At 46.6% G+C, this 16,660-nt stretch overlaps 1 protein-coding gene across 1 annotated transcript; it reads right to left on the bottom strand.

Moving 5' to 3' along the window:
- Positions 1 to 5,768: 5,768 nt before the first annotated feature.
- DEFB136 (defensin beta 136) lies at positions 5,769 to 6,428 on the bottom strand. The gene is made up of 2 exons (XM_015144741.3): positions 6,374 to 6,428; positions 5,769 to 5,950 (listed from the first exon to the last, which is right to left on the bottom strand). The coding sequence occupies exons 1-2, from the start codon at positions 6,426 to 6,428 to the stop codon at positions 5,769 to 5,771; spliced, it is 237 nt and encodes a 78-aa protein (XP_015000227.1).
- Between the last annotated feature and the right edge of the window lie 10,232 nt (positions 6,429 to 16,660).

Genomic DNA, 16,660 nt, shown 5'->3' with positions numbered 1-16,660 from the left:
TGTGCAGTGGTACGATCATGGCTCACTGCCTCAATCTCCCCAGGCTTAAGTGATCCCCCCACCTCAGCCTCCTGAGTAGCTGGGAGTACAGGTGTGAGCCACCACACCTGGCTAAGTTTTGTATTTTTTGTAGATATGGGGTTTCGCCATGTTGCCCAGGCTGGTCTTCAACGCCTGTTCTCAAGTAATGCACCCCACTTTGAGTTCCAAAGTGCTGGGATTACAGGCATGAACCATTGCACTCAGCCCCAAGGGGATTTTACATTCGGGCCTGGCTCACAGTTCTCAGCATCTGAGATGAAACAAACCCAGCAAATAGAAGTTCAGAAAGTTGATTTGGCTGGGTTCCCTAGAAGCAATTTAGGTTGTGGTTGCCAAGCCCCCAAGCCATCTGCTTATAAAGTCAGAAAGCCACTTATTCTGGTGTGTGTGAAGGGCACGTCCTATACAGAACGCCTGCTGAGTGTCAGGAGGCCAGCTGCAGGTGACGGGCCTCGTGAGTGCACACGGACGGGGGTGAGGCTTTCGATATTCTGCCGAATCCAACAAACGCCTTTCCCCACTCCAGGGAGGTTTCGGTCTGTGAAAGAGACCTGGGACTCCAGGCACATCTGTACTCCTTCTGCCCTTTTCCAGGCCCATTGAAGGCCATCAAAATACAGGTTGCACCTGTCAGGACTCAGGCTGGAGCCGGCCAGGCACCCCGGAGTCAGCCTGCCCCTGAGGTTGTGGGAGGAAAAGCACCAAGTGCAGGCTGAAGACTTTGATTCCAGGTCTCTTATCCCTCTGCGAGGGAGCTGACTCCAGGGCAGTTGAAGGAAAGGTCAGTTTCTTCTGCAGCTTCTCCTTCTTCTCAATTCCTCTCTTGTCTAGCTCCGCAGTTGAGCAGAGCTGAGCAGTGCTAACCTGTGGGGAAATCCAGACAGAAGCTAGAAATCTCCTGCCCAGATACTGGGGAGGGAATTTCTCAGACGAGGTTCAACCTGTCAGGTCCTGTCAAAGTCCCAGGCTATGAGCTTAAGGGTACCTGCCTCATGGTCCAGTTTGAAGGGCTGATTTCTCCTGACATCCTTACCCATGCTTTTCTAACCTGACTCCACATCTCCAGAAAGTTGCCGTTCACCCCTTCCCCTTCCTGTTCCAGCAGTGCTCGCAGAGAGGCCGAGGCTTCATGTCACAGATCAGGAAGCAGAAAGGGAGTGGCTAATCTGTGTTTGAATCCCGGCTCTGCACACTGATGAGTTGTGTGGTCCTGGGAAAATGTCTTGCCTGCTCTGAATGTTAGTTTTTACACCTGTACTTTAGTTATGAAAGATTTTACACTATCAGGTCCCCTGATGGGTTGGCAATTAGTTGAGTAATCTGCTTCATTTTTTTTTTTCCCCGAGACAGAGTCTTGCTTTGTTACCCAGGCTAGAGTGCAGTGGTGCAATCTCAGCTCACTGCAACATCTGCTTCCCAGACTCAGGTGATTCTCCTGCCTCAGCCTCCTGAGTAGCTGGGATTACAGGCACCTGCCACCACGCCTGGCTAATTTTTGTATTTTTAGTAGAGATGGAGTTTCACCATGTTGGCTAGGCTGGTCTTGATCTCCTGACCTTGTGATCTGCCCGCCTTGGCCTCCCAAAGTGCCGGGATTACAGGCATGAGCCACTGCACCCAGCCAATTTGCTCCAGTTTTAGAGAACAAGATTGGAAGACTTCCTCACACACAACCTCAGGAATCAGGGCGAGGAATCCATCTGAACACCTCATGCTCACAGCCAATTTTTCCTGTATTGCGCACTGGTCCTGGCTTCACCTTGAATTAAGAAGTCATGATGTAGGCCGGGCGCGGTGGCTCACGCCTGGAATCCTAGCACTTTGGGAGGTCGAGGCCGGTTGATCACTTGAAGTCAGGGGCTTGAGGTCAGCCTGGCCAACACCGTGAAACCCCTTCTCTACTAAAAATACAAAAAAAGTAGTTGGGCGTGGTGGCACTTGCCCGTAGTCCCAGCTACTCAGGAGACTGAGGCAGGAAAATCGCTTAATCCTGGGAGGTGGAGGTTGCAGTGAGCCGAGATCGCACCACTGCACTCTAGCCTGGGCGACAGAGAGAGACTCCATCTCAAAAAAGAAGACGAAAAAAAAAAAAGAAGCCATGTCTGAGGTCTAGAATACTAAGTCATTGTCCCTTCAGCACGTGGCCAGGCATTGCCTGCTTAAACCCCAAACTGTGAGGGTTGGCACGGTTTGCGAAATATGCTGCAGTATGTAGCAATTGGGTATCTTCTGGAGGGAGCTTAAGGAACTGCTACTCCCATCAACTCTGTGAGATGGAATTGCTTTTGTCCTCAGAAGCAGATGAGTGGGCTCTCTAAGATGAGCTGGGATATCCCATAATTTGAGAAAAAAGCTGTCCATGTCCCCAAACCAAAGCACCAGCAGATAAAGAAGGCACTATTGTCCCAACAGGTTGACTCCAGGCTTTCCTGCCTGATCGGGTCAGAAGCTCTCTGCTGGTGCTAGCGGAGAAGACCTGAGCGGCACGGGCTTCTACCTAGATTTTGTGGGGATAGCACACCACCTGGATCTGACAGGTGGAGCTCACTGTTGCTCGATGGTCGGGGGAAAGAAGGCAGGGAATTTAGTTGCTATCCTGCTGTGGCTGACCATACTTTCCAATAGGCCAGGCCTGAACCTCAGGGTCTGCCTGTGACCCACCAGCCATGCCACGCTCAGTCCTGTCTGCTGGGATGTCTGGGCATGAGCCCAGCACAGTGGGCGGTTATCGTGGAGATAGGAGACATGTGCTCCCTGCCAAAGGCCAGTTTCAGGAAACTGATGAGACCTCTGCTCTTATTCGGGATCTCTGAACATCCAGTGGTAGGGACAGCTAGTCTTGCTAACAGAATCCTTCCTTTCTTAGGGTCTGACACCATCTCAGTGATGGTGGACATCATAATGATCTCAGGGGATACAACAGGACCTGGTTCTGTTGTGCAGAAGTTGATTGCTCATCTGTGGTCCCCTCACTCCCAGACCAACGACCAGAGGGAGAACTTGAACTGGTTTCTAGAAGGGCCCCACAGAGGCAATGCTTAATGCAAGAGCACCCTCTCCTTTTCACTCCTCTCATCCCACCTGCTCATTCCACTAAGAATGGTTGTTTCCAGCCTGGTTTTTGGAGTTCCTGAGATGCACAATCAGGAACTGGGTGGTAAGAGGAGTCTGACGTTTGTTGAACAAAAGCTGAGCTTCTGTATACCTGGATCTTGAAAGGCAGAGACGCTGGCTTTTGGAAAAGTGCCGTGGCTCCATATCTGAACCGTTTAATGTAACTTGACAGACACAATATGGGAAGTCCTTTGTGATTATTATTTGACAGCTGAGTACTTTGGGAGGTCGAGGTGGATGGACACCTGAGGTCAGGAGTTCGAGAGCAGCCTGGCTAATTTTTGTATTTTTGTGGAGATGGAGTTTCATCATGTTGGCCAGGCTAGTATCGAACTCAGGTTATCTGCCTGCCTCGGCTTCCCAAAGTGCTGGGATTACAGGCGTGAGCCACTGCACCTGGCCAGATTTCTTGGTTTCAAGTAACAGACATCAACTCTGGATATCTTAAGCATACAGAGAGTACTGGGAATATATCTTGCCCCCACAGAATCGGTGTGAGATACGCCCATAAACCAAAAGGGCTCTGCAGGGCTGTTCTGTCTAATCATGGTCCTGAAACAGTTTGCTGCACCAGGATGAGCTGGTATCTCGATGGCAACCATGTGATTCTGTCATTCACTCTAGTAAAATTTCTGGAGACATAGGTCCCTAAGCCTAAATTGTGGACCCTCCCCATGGCTGCCCTGGAACTTGGAGAGCGAAATTGACACCTGTGGCCCCCGCAGAGACGCTGCCCACTGACTCGAAGTTCACATCCAGTGGGCTACAGGGTCAGTACATTACGCTGTTTGTGTGTGATCATTTAGTATTCTTGTTTCTTGTGTGGGTTTTCAGCAAAAGTAATTGTACAGTTTCGGTCCTCTCTGAGTGTGGCTGGAGAGAGCTGTGTCTTTTCTGCTCCCCACTGTCAAAGTTAGAGCAGCATCTCCACCAGGCTGGAGTGACCATGGCCTTAGAAACTGCAAGAAAAGCGTTGGGGTGTTTAGCCTTTTTTGAGCTTTGGATCCTTTTGACATCTGGTGAAAGAATATCTCCTTTTTCCCTTCACCCAGTTTTCTCTTTTATTTTCTATTTTTATGTTAATTTCACTGCATTTATATTGTTTTGTGAACTTTTGCAATGTCCTTCCCTGTTTTTTTTTTTTTTTTTTTTATACGGGGGTGGTTTGAAATGAGCACGTGCAGCTGGTCTGATGCCACAGGCCCACTGTAGACACACTCACAGACCCAAAGGGATGAGCTAAAGCATGATGCCCTCAGAGGCTTGCCTCGTGGACCATGATGATCTCTGGTTTTTCTTCTTTGCTGGCATTTGGGGGATTGATGTTGAGGCTGGGCTCTGAGCAGTCAGCTCACCCCTGCTTAGCATTCAGTGCAGACTGTCAGAGTGTGCCTGCCAGGCACGTTCGTGGAGAAGGGAGCTCCTGAAACTCAGCTACCCTTCTCTTTTCTTAGTAGAGAATGAGGAGGGTCTCAATGCAGACCCGAGGCCTCTGCCTCCAGGTGGGAACCCTGGAGTGGATGGTAGGATGTGCTGTTGGACAGTCCTGCCTGGCAGACAGCTGCACATGTGGAATGGGTGTATGGTCCAGTGTGTCACTGCAGTGGTGAAAGTAGCATGTTCAGTGTGTGGGATTTTAGGGTGACACTGATCGTGACTCATGAAAGCCACTGAGTACAGAACCATGAAAGCAACTTGGCAACCAGAAGCGTGATGGCTTTAAACCACAGGATGAGCGTTGAGGGGCTTGCCATTCGAGGGGTCTAGTTGGATTCTTGCCTCCTCATTGGAACCACAATCTGGCTAGAATCTCACACTTACTAACAGAGAGGTGGTGCAACTTTACACTCAAGACACTGCGTGCAGACTGTCTGGGTTTAATCCCAGGACTAACTCTTGCCGTGTGACCTTGGAACATATTCTTCATCTGCAAAATGGGAGAAATTGTAGATTTTATTGTGTGGAGTAAGTTACCTAATAGATGAAAATCACTCAAATGTGTGCCTGGTGCATGGTTAGCTCATTTCTATGCCCAGAATATATCATCGCTTGGGCCTGCGAACTTGTATTAATCCATCGAATTTTATTATTATTATTTTTTGAGATGGAATCTTGCTCTGTTGTCCAGGCTGGAGTGCAGTGGCACGATCTCGGCTCAATGCAACCTCCGTCTCCCAGGTTCAAGCAATTCTCCTGCCTCAGCCTCCCCGAGTAGCTGGGATTACAGGCACCCACCACCAAACCCAGCTGATTTTTGTATTTTTAGTAGAGATGGGGTTTCACCATGTTGACCAGGCTGGTCATGAACCCCTGACCTCAGGTGATCTGCCTACCTCAGCCTCCCAAAGTGTTGTGGTTACTGGCGGGCGTGAGCCACTGTGCCTGGCCTGAATTTGAATTCGAAAGAGAAATGAGTGATTGGGGATGGGAGGGTAGGAAAAATAATAGGGGATGCATTTCATGGCAGTGCTCCCTTTACAAAATGCTTCTGGAATTTTGCCAGTAAATTTTCAGAATCTGGTCCTCATTTGCTGCCCATGGCTCACTTACAAGCTCTCAGATCCTTACACACAGATTAGGAGTTTAGTACTTTGAGCCATTCACACATCTTTTTAATGAGACCATGGCTCTTTGGCTTGTGGGGGTTGAAAACGTGTCATATTTTTACAGCAAGACAGAATATTGTGGCAGAACGCAATCCACTGGTATCCTGGCGGACACCCGAAGAAACATACGGCTTTCCGGCTAGTGCAGGTGCGGACTTTGACTCCATCATTCCCAAACATACCTTTTCCTGATGTGGGGAGAGACCACAGAAAAGAAACATCAATCTTCATGAGGCTGGGAGAAATCCCAGGCCTGCCATCACCTCCTGGTGGATGGCTTGTTAGTTGTGATTCACCTCACCTCTGATCACATCTCGGCAAGGCAGATAACGCTCAGGGTAGCCAGAGGCATTGGAGGGGAGATAGGAATTTGGGTTGCTGCATGATCTGTGTGCACAGTGACATCCACTCCCCTCCCCGGTGCCCAGGCAGATCTTGCGGCTGCAGCAGCAGCAGAGCAGGGCAGGAGCAGTCTGCTCGCTGTGCCCCTAACCTGCTGGCCCATCTGATATTGGTGTCCTGTTGCTGGGCTTATAGTTAGAAGGCTTTTAAAGCATCTCAATCTTTGGGAACCCCCACTTTTATGTTCAGACCCACACCCACTGTTTTACCTGAAGGCAGTAAGATCACCAGGAGGAGGAGTAACGCAGAAAGATGGAGGTTCATGGCCGAAGAGGGCACAGAGCTCAAACTCCCAGTCGTGGCTGCCTGAGAGGCTCCTTTATAGAGCTGGGCTGGGCTGGGTGGGGCTGGACGCTGGCCTTACTCTTCCTGGAGGGGCAGACTGAGGAGATCACAGGGTTCTGCAGAATTCGAGGGAGAAAAGGCCCTGGGCCATTCAGTGCTACCTCCTTTTCTACAAACCGCAGGAAAAGAAGAGACTCAGCTAAGGCTGTCATGTTTCCTGACAGCAGCACGGGAGAAAAGACCAGGATCCCCATGCCTAGGCCTGAGCACTTTCCCTCTCCCTTCAAGTGTACTTTGATAGAAACATGACAGTGAAAATGTCTGCTCTGTGTCTTCTTTCCTCTGCGGCACCACGGAAAGCTCGGGAGCGCAGAGAAAGGGGGTTACGAAACACAGGCTTAATTTAAGCCTGGAAAGGCAGTTCCAAGACACAGAGGCTCTCAAGGTGTCAACCACTGGTCTGACCAGGAGAAGGGGCTCAGAACCAGTGGAGAAGGGACAGCTTCCTTGTCTGGTGGCTGACTTATTTACCTGGCTGAAGGCAGATACTGCGAAAAACAAAAAAGGCCTGGAAAAGTTTGCTGATGGACTTTGTTTTCCAAATGACTGGTATGAAATGTTGGCTAGGATTAGGGGACTTCGAAGCTTCTAGGAGAGATTTCTTTTTTGGAGTTGAGGAGTTGAAACTCCCCCTTAGAAGAGTTGGTTCAGTGCTGTGTTCAAGGTTGGACGCACGGTGTCCAGAGTGGAGCCAGACAGGGCTTGTCTGGAGTGACAGAGACTCAGCCCTGGGGAAGGGCCCTTGGGCCTGTCTCTCTTGGGGTAATGAGGGATGTCTCAGAGTGAAGATGACACTAACTTTGGTTTTGTTCTGACCCTTAAGGCAGGCTTGTACCCAGGCAGCCCACGACCACAGGGCTCTGAGTGTGTAGCGTGGCAGTAGAGCATGGTGTTACTGGCTATGCTCTGCTTTGCAGGCTTACACGCTCAGATGCATTATGTAGCATCTCAGCCTCAAGATCTGCTTCTCAAAAAGTGCATTGGAAGCTTTTGCGTGTGTTTTCTTTTTGAGGATGAAATGAGATACAGCTTATAAAATGCTTTGCATGCACACTGCCATACAGTAGGTACCCAATATTATTACTATTATTAATTTTTTTTTGAGACAGAGTCTCGCTCATCACCCAGGCTGGAGTGCAGTGGCCCAAACTCGGCTTACTGCAACCTCCACCTCCTGGGTTCTAACGATTCTCCTGCCTCAGCCTCCGAAGTAGCTGGGACTACAGGTGCCCGCCACCACACCTGGCTAATTTTTGTATTTTTAGTAGAGATGGGGTTTTGCCATGTTGGCCAGGCTGGTCTGGAATTCCTGACCTCAGAGGATCCACTTGCCTCGGCCTCCCAAAGTGCTGGGATTACAGGCATGAGCCACCCCACCCGGCCAATACAGTAAGCACACATAGTCTTAATTTTCTGGTTCTTGCTTACTAATCTTTCCCTACTCCTAGGTTATAAAACTATTTCCTATATTATCTTTCTTTTTTCTTTATTATTTTTCTTTCTCATTTAGCTCTATAACCACCTGTGATGATTTCTGTGTATGGTGTAAATTAGTTTATTTTTCCCCCTATGGAAAACCAATTGTTTCAAGACCAAAAATTATTGAAAAGATTGTTGTTTCTCTACTGTTTAGCTGTTTAGCTGTGCCACCTTTGTTTTAAATCAGGCTCCGCACATGCATGAGTCTGACGCTGGAAAACTTCATCTGCTCTATTGTTCTCTTTGTCTATATTTGCACTAACGCCATGCTGCCTTACTGCTATAGCTTTGTAATAAGTTAATATGCTTTTAAATAAGATCTATCTATCTATCTATCTATCTATCTATCTATCTATCTATCATCTATCTATCATCTATCTATCTATCTATCATCTATCTATCTATCTATCTATCATCTATCTATCTATCATCTATCTATCTATCTATCTATCTATCATCTATCTATCATCTATCTATCTATCTATCATCTATCTATCATCTATCTATCATCTATCTATCTATCATCTATCTATCATCTATCTATCATCTATCTATCATCTATCTATCATCTATCTATCTATCTATCATCTATCATTTATCTATCTATCTATCATCTGTCTATCATCTATCTATCTATCATCTATCTATCTATCATCTATCTATCATCTATCTATCTATCATCTATCTATCTATCATCTATCTATCTATCTATCATCTATCTATCATCTATCTATCTATCATCTATCTATCTATCTATCATCTATCTATCTATTATCTATCTATCTCTCTATCATCTATCTATCATCTATCTATCTATCATCTATCTATCATCTATCTATCATCTATCTATCTATCTATCTATCTATCATCTATCTATCTATCATCTATCTATCTATCTATCTATCTATCTATCTCTCTATCTATCATCTATCTATCTATCTATCTATCATCTATCTATCTATCTATCTATCTATCTATCTATCTATCTATCCATCCTTCTATCTATTTATGAGTCTGTCTCCATCAGAGCCAAATCTTCCCACTTACCTTTTTTTTGTGGGTGAGTGTCTTGGCTAGTTTTGTTTTTTTCTTTCATTTCCATACAGATTTTAGAATCAGATGGTCAAGTTTCCCCAAACAACAGTTCATTATGCTGTTAGTCTTGATTTTTCTCTTTTGTGATGTACAACCTCCTGAATGCCTGTGGGTTGTTGTATTTGTGGACTGAACACATCTTGTATTCATGTGGTAATGAACACTTTACACGAAATGAAGTTGGAAAAGATTCTACTTCCTAGAGAACAGTGAAAATCCCAAGGACCTGTCTTCCTATCCTATGAATCCCAGAAGATACCAGTGGGTACACAGAGCTCCTATACCTTAACTTCCCTGGTTAATCTCTTGGGCTTAGGGAGCCTGGAAGTGGAGAGGGGTAGTGTCCGGGGCTCTGACCAAGGGCTCCAAGTTTCGTAACAGAGCGTAGTAACACAAGGCAGATGATTTAAAGATGACTCACTGCATTTTCCTAGACAATCCTTTTAGAGGATCTTTGTCCTCATACCCAGCCCATTCCTAGAGAGTTCTTGAAGATGCCAACCTTACTGAAGGTCAGGGATACATTCCCATGGCCCTGCTTAACTCACGCCTGTCCCTTTAGGTGGAATCACTTATGTCAAAAGGAAGATCAGAGTCAGTGCAAGGAGGTAGCATCTCATGTCTGATGAGGGGATCCCAGAGCCTATAATTTCCAGAAGGAGGTGGGGACACCTCTCCCATTGATCTGGGGGGTCATTGGGGCTGTAGTGTGGCTTTACTTTGCCATATAGAACTGATGGGAGAACCGAGGTGAAGGTTAGAAGTTAGAAGGTGAGAGTAAGAATGACTTCCTATATTGCTTCCCACTACTTAAAAACTGGGGGATTTCAACCCAGAAGAATAAAGGGCCTGAACATAACATTCCTCTGGTTCTTCAGGCTACTGGCAAAGCTGGACTTAAATTCTGGCCCTTCTGAGGCTTGCTTCAGGTATCTCCACTCATTCACCATGTTCCTCTAACTGTATATTGGGATAGGGCTTAGAGTGAGGGTTAAAGCTCCGAGAGATGACTTCAGACCAAAACCCAAGCCCAAACCCGAGCAGGAAGAGTCTGTCTGGTTTCATATAGCAGTTACTTAGACATGAAATTAATAAAGAAATTACTTTCTGCACCTGGGAAAGTTCAGAGAGAAAAATAAGATCTGGTTGTCCCAAGTGATCAAGAAACGCACCTGCCTGGAAGGGACTGTGTAACCAGGTGAATCAATTTATTACCTTTAGTAGGATTTGATTGCGTTTGATTCTTGGTGCATGCAGCAGTGTAGTCTCTGCATGATTTCTTTGGCTGTGAATAGCATCAGTGGTATCTGTAATTCCTCAGTGGCTTGGCTGCAATTGCTAATGGAAGCTATGGTGAGGCTTTGCAGGGGATAGGGATGCCATGTTGGCCAGTCTTCAAGCCCTGGTTGTGGCAATGATGGACCAAGCATGCCTGACCTTGGGTCACTGGGTGGTGTATGTGGGCACCAATGTTAGCAGGTCCAGGTGGGACAACTCCAGGCAGATTTCTTGGTACTGGCAGTGACAGTGGAGGGCTGGATGGGTGGGTAGGTTCTCAGGTCCCTGGGCAGCATGAATGGTGTGAGTGAGGGTAGCAGTGGTGCAGGATAACACTCAGGCTCCCAGGTGCACTTGCTAATGTTAGTGGTGGCTATGATGGGCTTGGCAGGCTAGTCTCTAGGCTCCTAGTTAACACATGTGAGTGGCTGCGGTTGATGTTGTTGGCAGCAGGCTAGGTGGGCCCATCTTCAGGTCCCTAGGAGGAGTGCACAAGGATCAGAGATGGTGGAATGGATCGGGTAATTCCCAGTCCTCAGATGGGGTGCTCAGTATCTGGGGGCATGATGTCAAGGCCTTGGTGGTGTGCAGGAGTGTAGGCTGCAGTAGGTGGGGCTGAGCGATCTATGGTGGTGAGTGAACAGCCTGACCTCAGAGATTGTGCTAGAGCACAGCAATTCTGCTGCTGGTATGGGTATGGTTAGTCTCAACAGTCCCTTGCAAGGAGCTATCAGGCTCTGGGAGTTCACACTTCATTTCCAGCAGTAGCAGTAGCTGCCATGGTGTGTATGGGGAGGGAGCCTGTACTCAGAACAGACACAAAAGCACAGAGGATGTGCTTCTGATAGGGATGAGGCTGGTGATCACAGCCCTAAGCAGAAAATTCTCAGGCTCTGAGTAGTGCTTGCTTCAGCTCCTGGCTGCAATGTTGTTCAGAGCAGTGGAGGGATCCTGCCTTCTGGGTGTGAGCTCAAGCACAAAGGCCTTGCTACTGGTGAGGGAGTAGTTGCTATTCACAGACCCAGACAAGCAGCTCCTGGGTTCACTCACATTGGCTGCCAGTAGCAGCAGCAGCAGCTGTAGTGTTGTGCATGGGAGGAAAGGAAGAGGCCTCACCCTCTGTGGATGGGCTCCAGCAAGGGGTTGTGCTGCTAGTGAGGGCAGGGTGTTATTTACAGACCCAGAGAGGCAGCTCTCAGGCCAACTTGTTTTGACTTCTGGCAGTACCAGCAGCTGCTGCAGTGGCCTAGGGGGTGAGCCCAAGCATAGATGTCATTCTACTGGTGGGGGTGGGGTTGCTTCTCACAGTCCCAGACAGGAGCTGTCAGGCTCTGAAAAGCTCACAGTGGGACTCCCTTTGTCCCTGGGAGAGTCTCCTGGGTGCACTGCACCATCCTTTCCCTAGGGAGTAGTAGTCCACTTGGGCTAGAGTGCTGTGGACTCTGTAGCACCACTGGGTTCATCCAGTGCCAGCCACTGCAGCCATCTGGGTGGACATCAGGGGATATCAGTCGGTGTTCTCCTCTGTGGAGATGTGGGGCCTGTTGGTTCCCAGGACAGAATTCAGTCTGGTGGAGGCTGGGCTCTTGCAATAGCACTGTGTTGCAGCCTCTTAGATCTCAGGGGATGTGTATAACTCAACATGACTTCCCTGTGTGGAGCAATGCCCTTGAGCGGTATCCTGATCACCACCCACACTAATCTCAGGGCCCACGTGGGAAAAAAAGCCCTCCTGTTGCTAGGGTTACAGTAGTCTGAGATGGAGATGTGAACCAGTGAGAATCTCTCACTTACCTTTTCCCAGCAAATGGGAGCCACTCCAGGCTCCTAGCCAACCCACATCCTTCTCCTTCTATGCCTCAAGTGTTTCCTGTGACTTCTCTGTTGAACTCTGGAGTTTTCTCATAGATGTTCTATCTTAGGTGTAATTCACAATTTTGTTTCTTTTTTTCTGGAGAGGGAGAGTGTCCCATGTCTTTACTCAGGCGTCTTGACAAAATGAAACTTTGTGCCCTTTGACCAATACCTCCCCTCTCTGCACTCCTGGCCCCAGCCTCTGGTAACCACCATTCTCCCTGCTTCTGACATTGACTTTTCTAGATTCCACATATAAGTAACATTATGCAGTATTTGTCTTTCTGTGCTTGGCTTATTTCACTTAGCATAATGCACTAAGGGTATTTTAATGCTGTGCTTAGGAGTTTAAGCTGGGGGAATCAAGTCCACACTTGTTTTAATATGGGTTTATGGTGTTGTAAAATCAAAGCCATGGAGACCCATTGCAAGGCTTTATGACTCCAAGATCAAGTGAGAAGTAAAGTAAGAGTACTGGCAGTAGTGCAAAAAGGAGAATATTCATCTCAAGAGCAATAAGAAATAAAATAAATACTTGATTTTTGTTATCTGTGGAATTTAGAAAGACAAAGGTAGTTAGGATAATTTCCAGGTTTCTGGTTTAAGTTTGTGGGTTCAGTGGTGAAGTTCACTGGAAACACCAGAGGTTTTGGGAGGAAGGATGAGAAGACAATTAGTAATGTTTTGGATAGGTTGAGTCTGAGTTTCCTGTAGGATGTCTAGGTGGAGCAGCCAAGTAGACAGTTGGGAAGTTTAAAAGTGGAACTGAGATTGCATACATAAATTTTAGAATCAATAGTCAAAGAGTCATAAAAATGGATGAATTCAGCAAGAGAGATTCAGAAGAGTAAGAGGAAAATAAGATCGAGGAACAAATCTCACATCAGCATTTGTGGCAAAAAAAGGGGAGGTAGAATTGTGGAAAAGACTTTGACAATGTGCCTGAAAGATACAAAGCAATCCAGGAGGATTGTGATGTGATACAGAACAAGAACACCATCTTAAGAAGCAAATACTTGGAGAGGATGCTGATGTGGTTTGGCTATGTCCCTACCTAAATCTCACCTTGAATTGTAATAGTCCTCAGGTGTCAAGGGCAGGGCCAGGTGGAAGCCATCCTGAAATGTTTTCCACAGGGCAAATGCATAAATCAATTTCAGTTTTATAAAAGGTCATTTTGGTTACCAAGTGGAGGATAAATGGTAAATATCAAAAAATGATATGGGAGCCATTTAAGAGGCCATTTACTGAGTTTGGTGACAGAGGTGATGGCATGGACGCAGTGGCAGCAGTGGAGATAGAAATTGGCGAGTACGAACTGTATGTTGGAGGCAGAACTGGGAACATTTGATGAGCAGTTCAATGTGGACGGGGTGAGGGAAAAGCAGTGTCCAGATCATGTCAGGTATCGTTCTGAAAATGGCATGGGGCTGGCAGGAGGTTGGGGCTTCCTTGTCCCCTGGTGTGTGGAGCCTCCAGATTTGTTCTTTTTGCTTAGTCTTGCTTTAGCTATGTGGGCTCTTTTTTTGGTTCCATATACATTTTAGGATTGCTTTTTCTAGTTCTGTGAAGAATGATGGTGGCATTTTGATGGGAATTGTGTGCAAAGTTAAGTGAATTTAAATTCTCTGACATCAATTTTCTCTGTGAAATAGGAAGCCAGAGGTTCTGCTGAGAGTAGGATGGGGGTGGGGAGTGATGAGGGCAAATAGCATCTGAGGTTGACTAGAATATATATAAAAAAAGAACAACCAAATTTCTAAACTCAGCTTTCCTGTGGAGTCATGTGATGTGTTCTAGTGGCTTTCAGAAGCCTGAGAGCAGAACCAGTTCTATAGATGGCTTTTCTTCTGGGCAAATGTGGTGAAAGAAAAATGAAGAATAATCAGTGTTCTAGAAAAACAGTTGGTTGCTTTGATGTCATTTAGGTCATAGAGATTACTCAGGAAGATTGAAGATTAACACTTGTTAGGGGTTGAATTGTAACCCCACAAAAGATGTTGAAGTCCTAACCTCCATCAGCTGTGAATGCGACCTTAGTTGAAAATAGGGCCTTTACATAGATCAAGTTAAGATGAGGTCATTAGGGTGGACTCTAACCCAATATGACTATGTCCTTATAAGAAGGGCAAAGTTGGACCCAGTCACAGATATAAACAGAGGGAAGACAATGTAAAGACACAGGAGAATACCACCCAGAACCAAGGAATGGAGTGGCTATCGGAAGCCAGGAGGCCTGGAACCGTTCCTTTTCTGACAGCCCTCTGAAAGAATCAACCCTGCCAACAACATGATCTCAGACTTCTGACCTCTAAAACAATGAGACAACACATTTCTGTCATTTAAGCCAATCGGCTTGTAGTACTTTGTTATGGCAGTCCTAGAAAACTCACATTAAAAAAAATTTTTTTTTTGAGATGGAGTCTCACTGTGTCGCCCAGGCTGGAGTGCAGTGGCTGGATCTCAGCTCACTGCAAGCTCCGCCTCCTGGGTTTACACCATTCTCCTGCCTCAGCCTCCTGAGTAGCTGGGACTACCGGCCCCCGCCACCTCGCCTGGCTAGTTTTTTGTATTTTTTAGTAGAGACGGGGTTTCACCGTGTTAGCTAGGATGGTCTTGATCTCCTGACCTCGTGATCTGCCCGTCTCGGCCTCCCGAAGTGCTGGGATTACAGGCTTGAGCCACCGCGCCTGGCCACATTTTTTTTTTAACAAAAAAATTGCATTTTCTTGATCTGATATCACATGTATGTAAGAACATGGTCCATACTCTTATTGAGATTGTAGTCAAGTGGAGGAAGCAAATGTCAAAGAAAAACAAAGGCACAAATATAAAATTCTAATATTCTATATGCTCAGGATGAGAAAGGTTCCTTTGAGAGAGATTTACAAGAGAGAACCTAATTTTTTATTGGGTTTCTTACATTCTGTGGAAGAGACAGATACTGTCCCTCTAAATGAGACTAAATGTTAGGTGAGGATGAGAAGGTGAGTGGTACAGATTTCCAGACTGTGCAAAGAGCACATGTGAAAGCTTTGAGGTTGACGTGTTTGAGAATAGTGAAGGCCAGTATGGTGCAATGCAGCGAGAGACAGAACAAATGAGAGGACTTGGGTCGGGGGATAAGCCAGGGACCAGACCAGTATCCACACTAAGAAGTTTCCACTTTAACCCAAAAGGAAGCCATCCTGAAGGGTTTTCCACAGGGCAAATGCATGAATCAATTTCAGTTTTCATAAAAAGGTCATTTTGGTTACCAAGTGGAAGATAAATGGTAAATATCTAAAAATGCTATGGGAACCATTTAAGAGGCCATTTACTGAGTTTAGTGACAGACAGTGATGGCATGGATGCAGTGGCAGCAGTGAAGACAGAAATGGGCAGGTGTGAACTGTATGTTGGAGACAGAACTGGGAATGTTTGATGAGTGATTCAATGTGGACCGGGTGAGGGAAAGGCGGTGTCTGGATCATGTCAGGTTTCATTCAGAAAATTGTGAAGTGGGGCTTACATGTCCTCTGGTGTGTGGAGCCTGGGTCAGTGAACAGCCTTCAGTCACCAAGGCTGCTAGGAAGCAGTGTCCTTAGAGAAGAACCTAGCATTTTGCCGGGACACAGAGGTGGAAGAGTGTTCTTGGGGAAGACGTAAAGTAGAAGCTATGTTTATAGTACAACCGTGGTTCTGGAGGGCGCGGTGGGAAGGGTTGAGATGGAGACAGAGGGGTTGGTTGGAGAACAGAAGATCAGGACCATGGAGGCTGAGAGAGTGCACATCAGGCTGTGCCTAATACTGCATGTTGGAAAGTGGGTCTCAGGAGAGTCCCTTAGTGCACTTGTGCTTGCTTGATCTTTTCTCTTTGTGCTCCTCAAAACTCAGGTCCTCTGTTCTTTCTCTATTCACTGATTTTCTGCTCTGTAGTTCTTTATGAGTCTTTCACAGATGTGCAATCTCAACCACATCATAAACATCCTGAAGCTGGAAAACAAGAGTCCATTGAAGTGGCATATATTCGATGTATTCTTGTGAATAAAACAAGGACAGACAGAGGCAAGCATGTGTTCCTAGTCCTGGCTATTTCACTCTCTAGTTGGAGAAGCAACATCTCTAGTTTTCTTTCTTTAAATAGAGAAGGGGGTCTCACTATGTTGCCCATGCTGATCTTGAACGTCTGGCCTCAAGCAATCTTCTCACCTCGGCCTCCCAAAGTGCTGGGATTTCAGGCGCATGTCAACACACCTGGCCAATATCTGTAGTTTTAAATGTCTTTTTCTGTTATATGGGTCTAACAGTTCCTTAAATGTATGTTTTCTAAAGGACTGTCCTCAAGAATTACTTCATTTGGCCTTACAACAAGCCTTCTTGATAGGTGGGACTGATTGCACTGTGCACTCCACCCAGGCTGGAGTGCACAGTGCAATCATGGCTCACTGCAGCCTCAACCTCCT

This window comes from Macaca mulatta, chromosome 8, assembly GCF_049350105.2.
Source record: "Macaca mulatta isolate MMU2019108-1 chromosome 8, T2T-MMU8v2.0, whole genome shotgun sequence".
Taxonomy (NCBI): domain Eukaryota; kingdom Metazoa; phylum Chordata; class Mammalia; order Primates; family Cercopithecidae; genus Macaca; species Macaca mulatta.
Note: the sequence above shows the minus strand (reverse complement) of the source record. Positions and strands in the feature narration are given on the sequence as shown.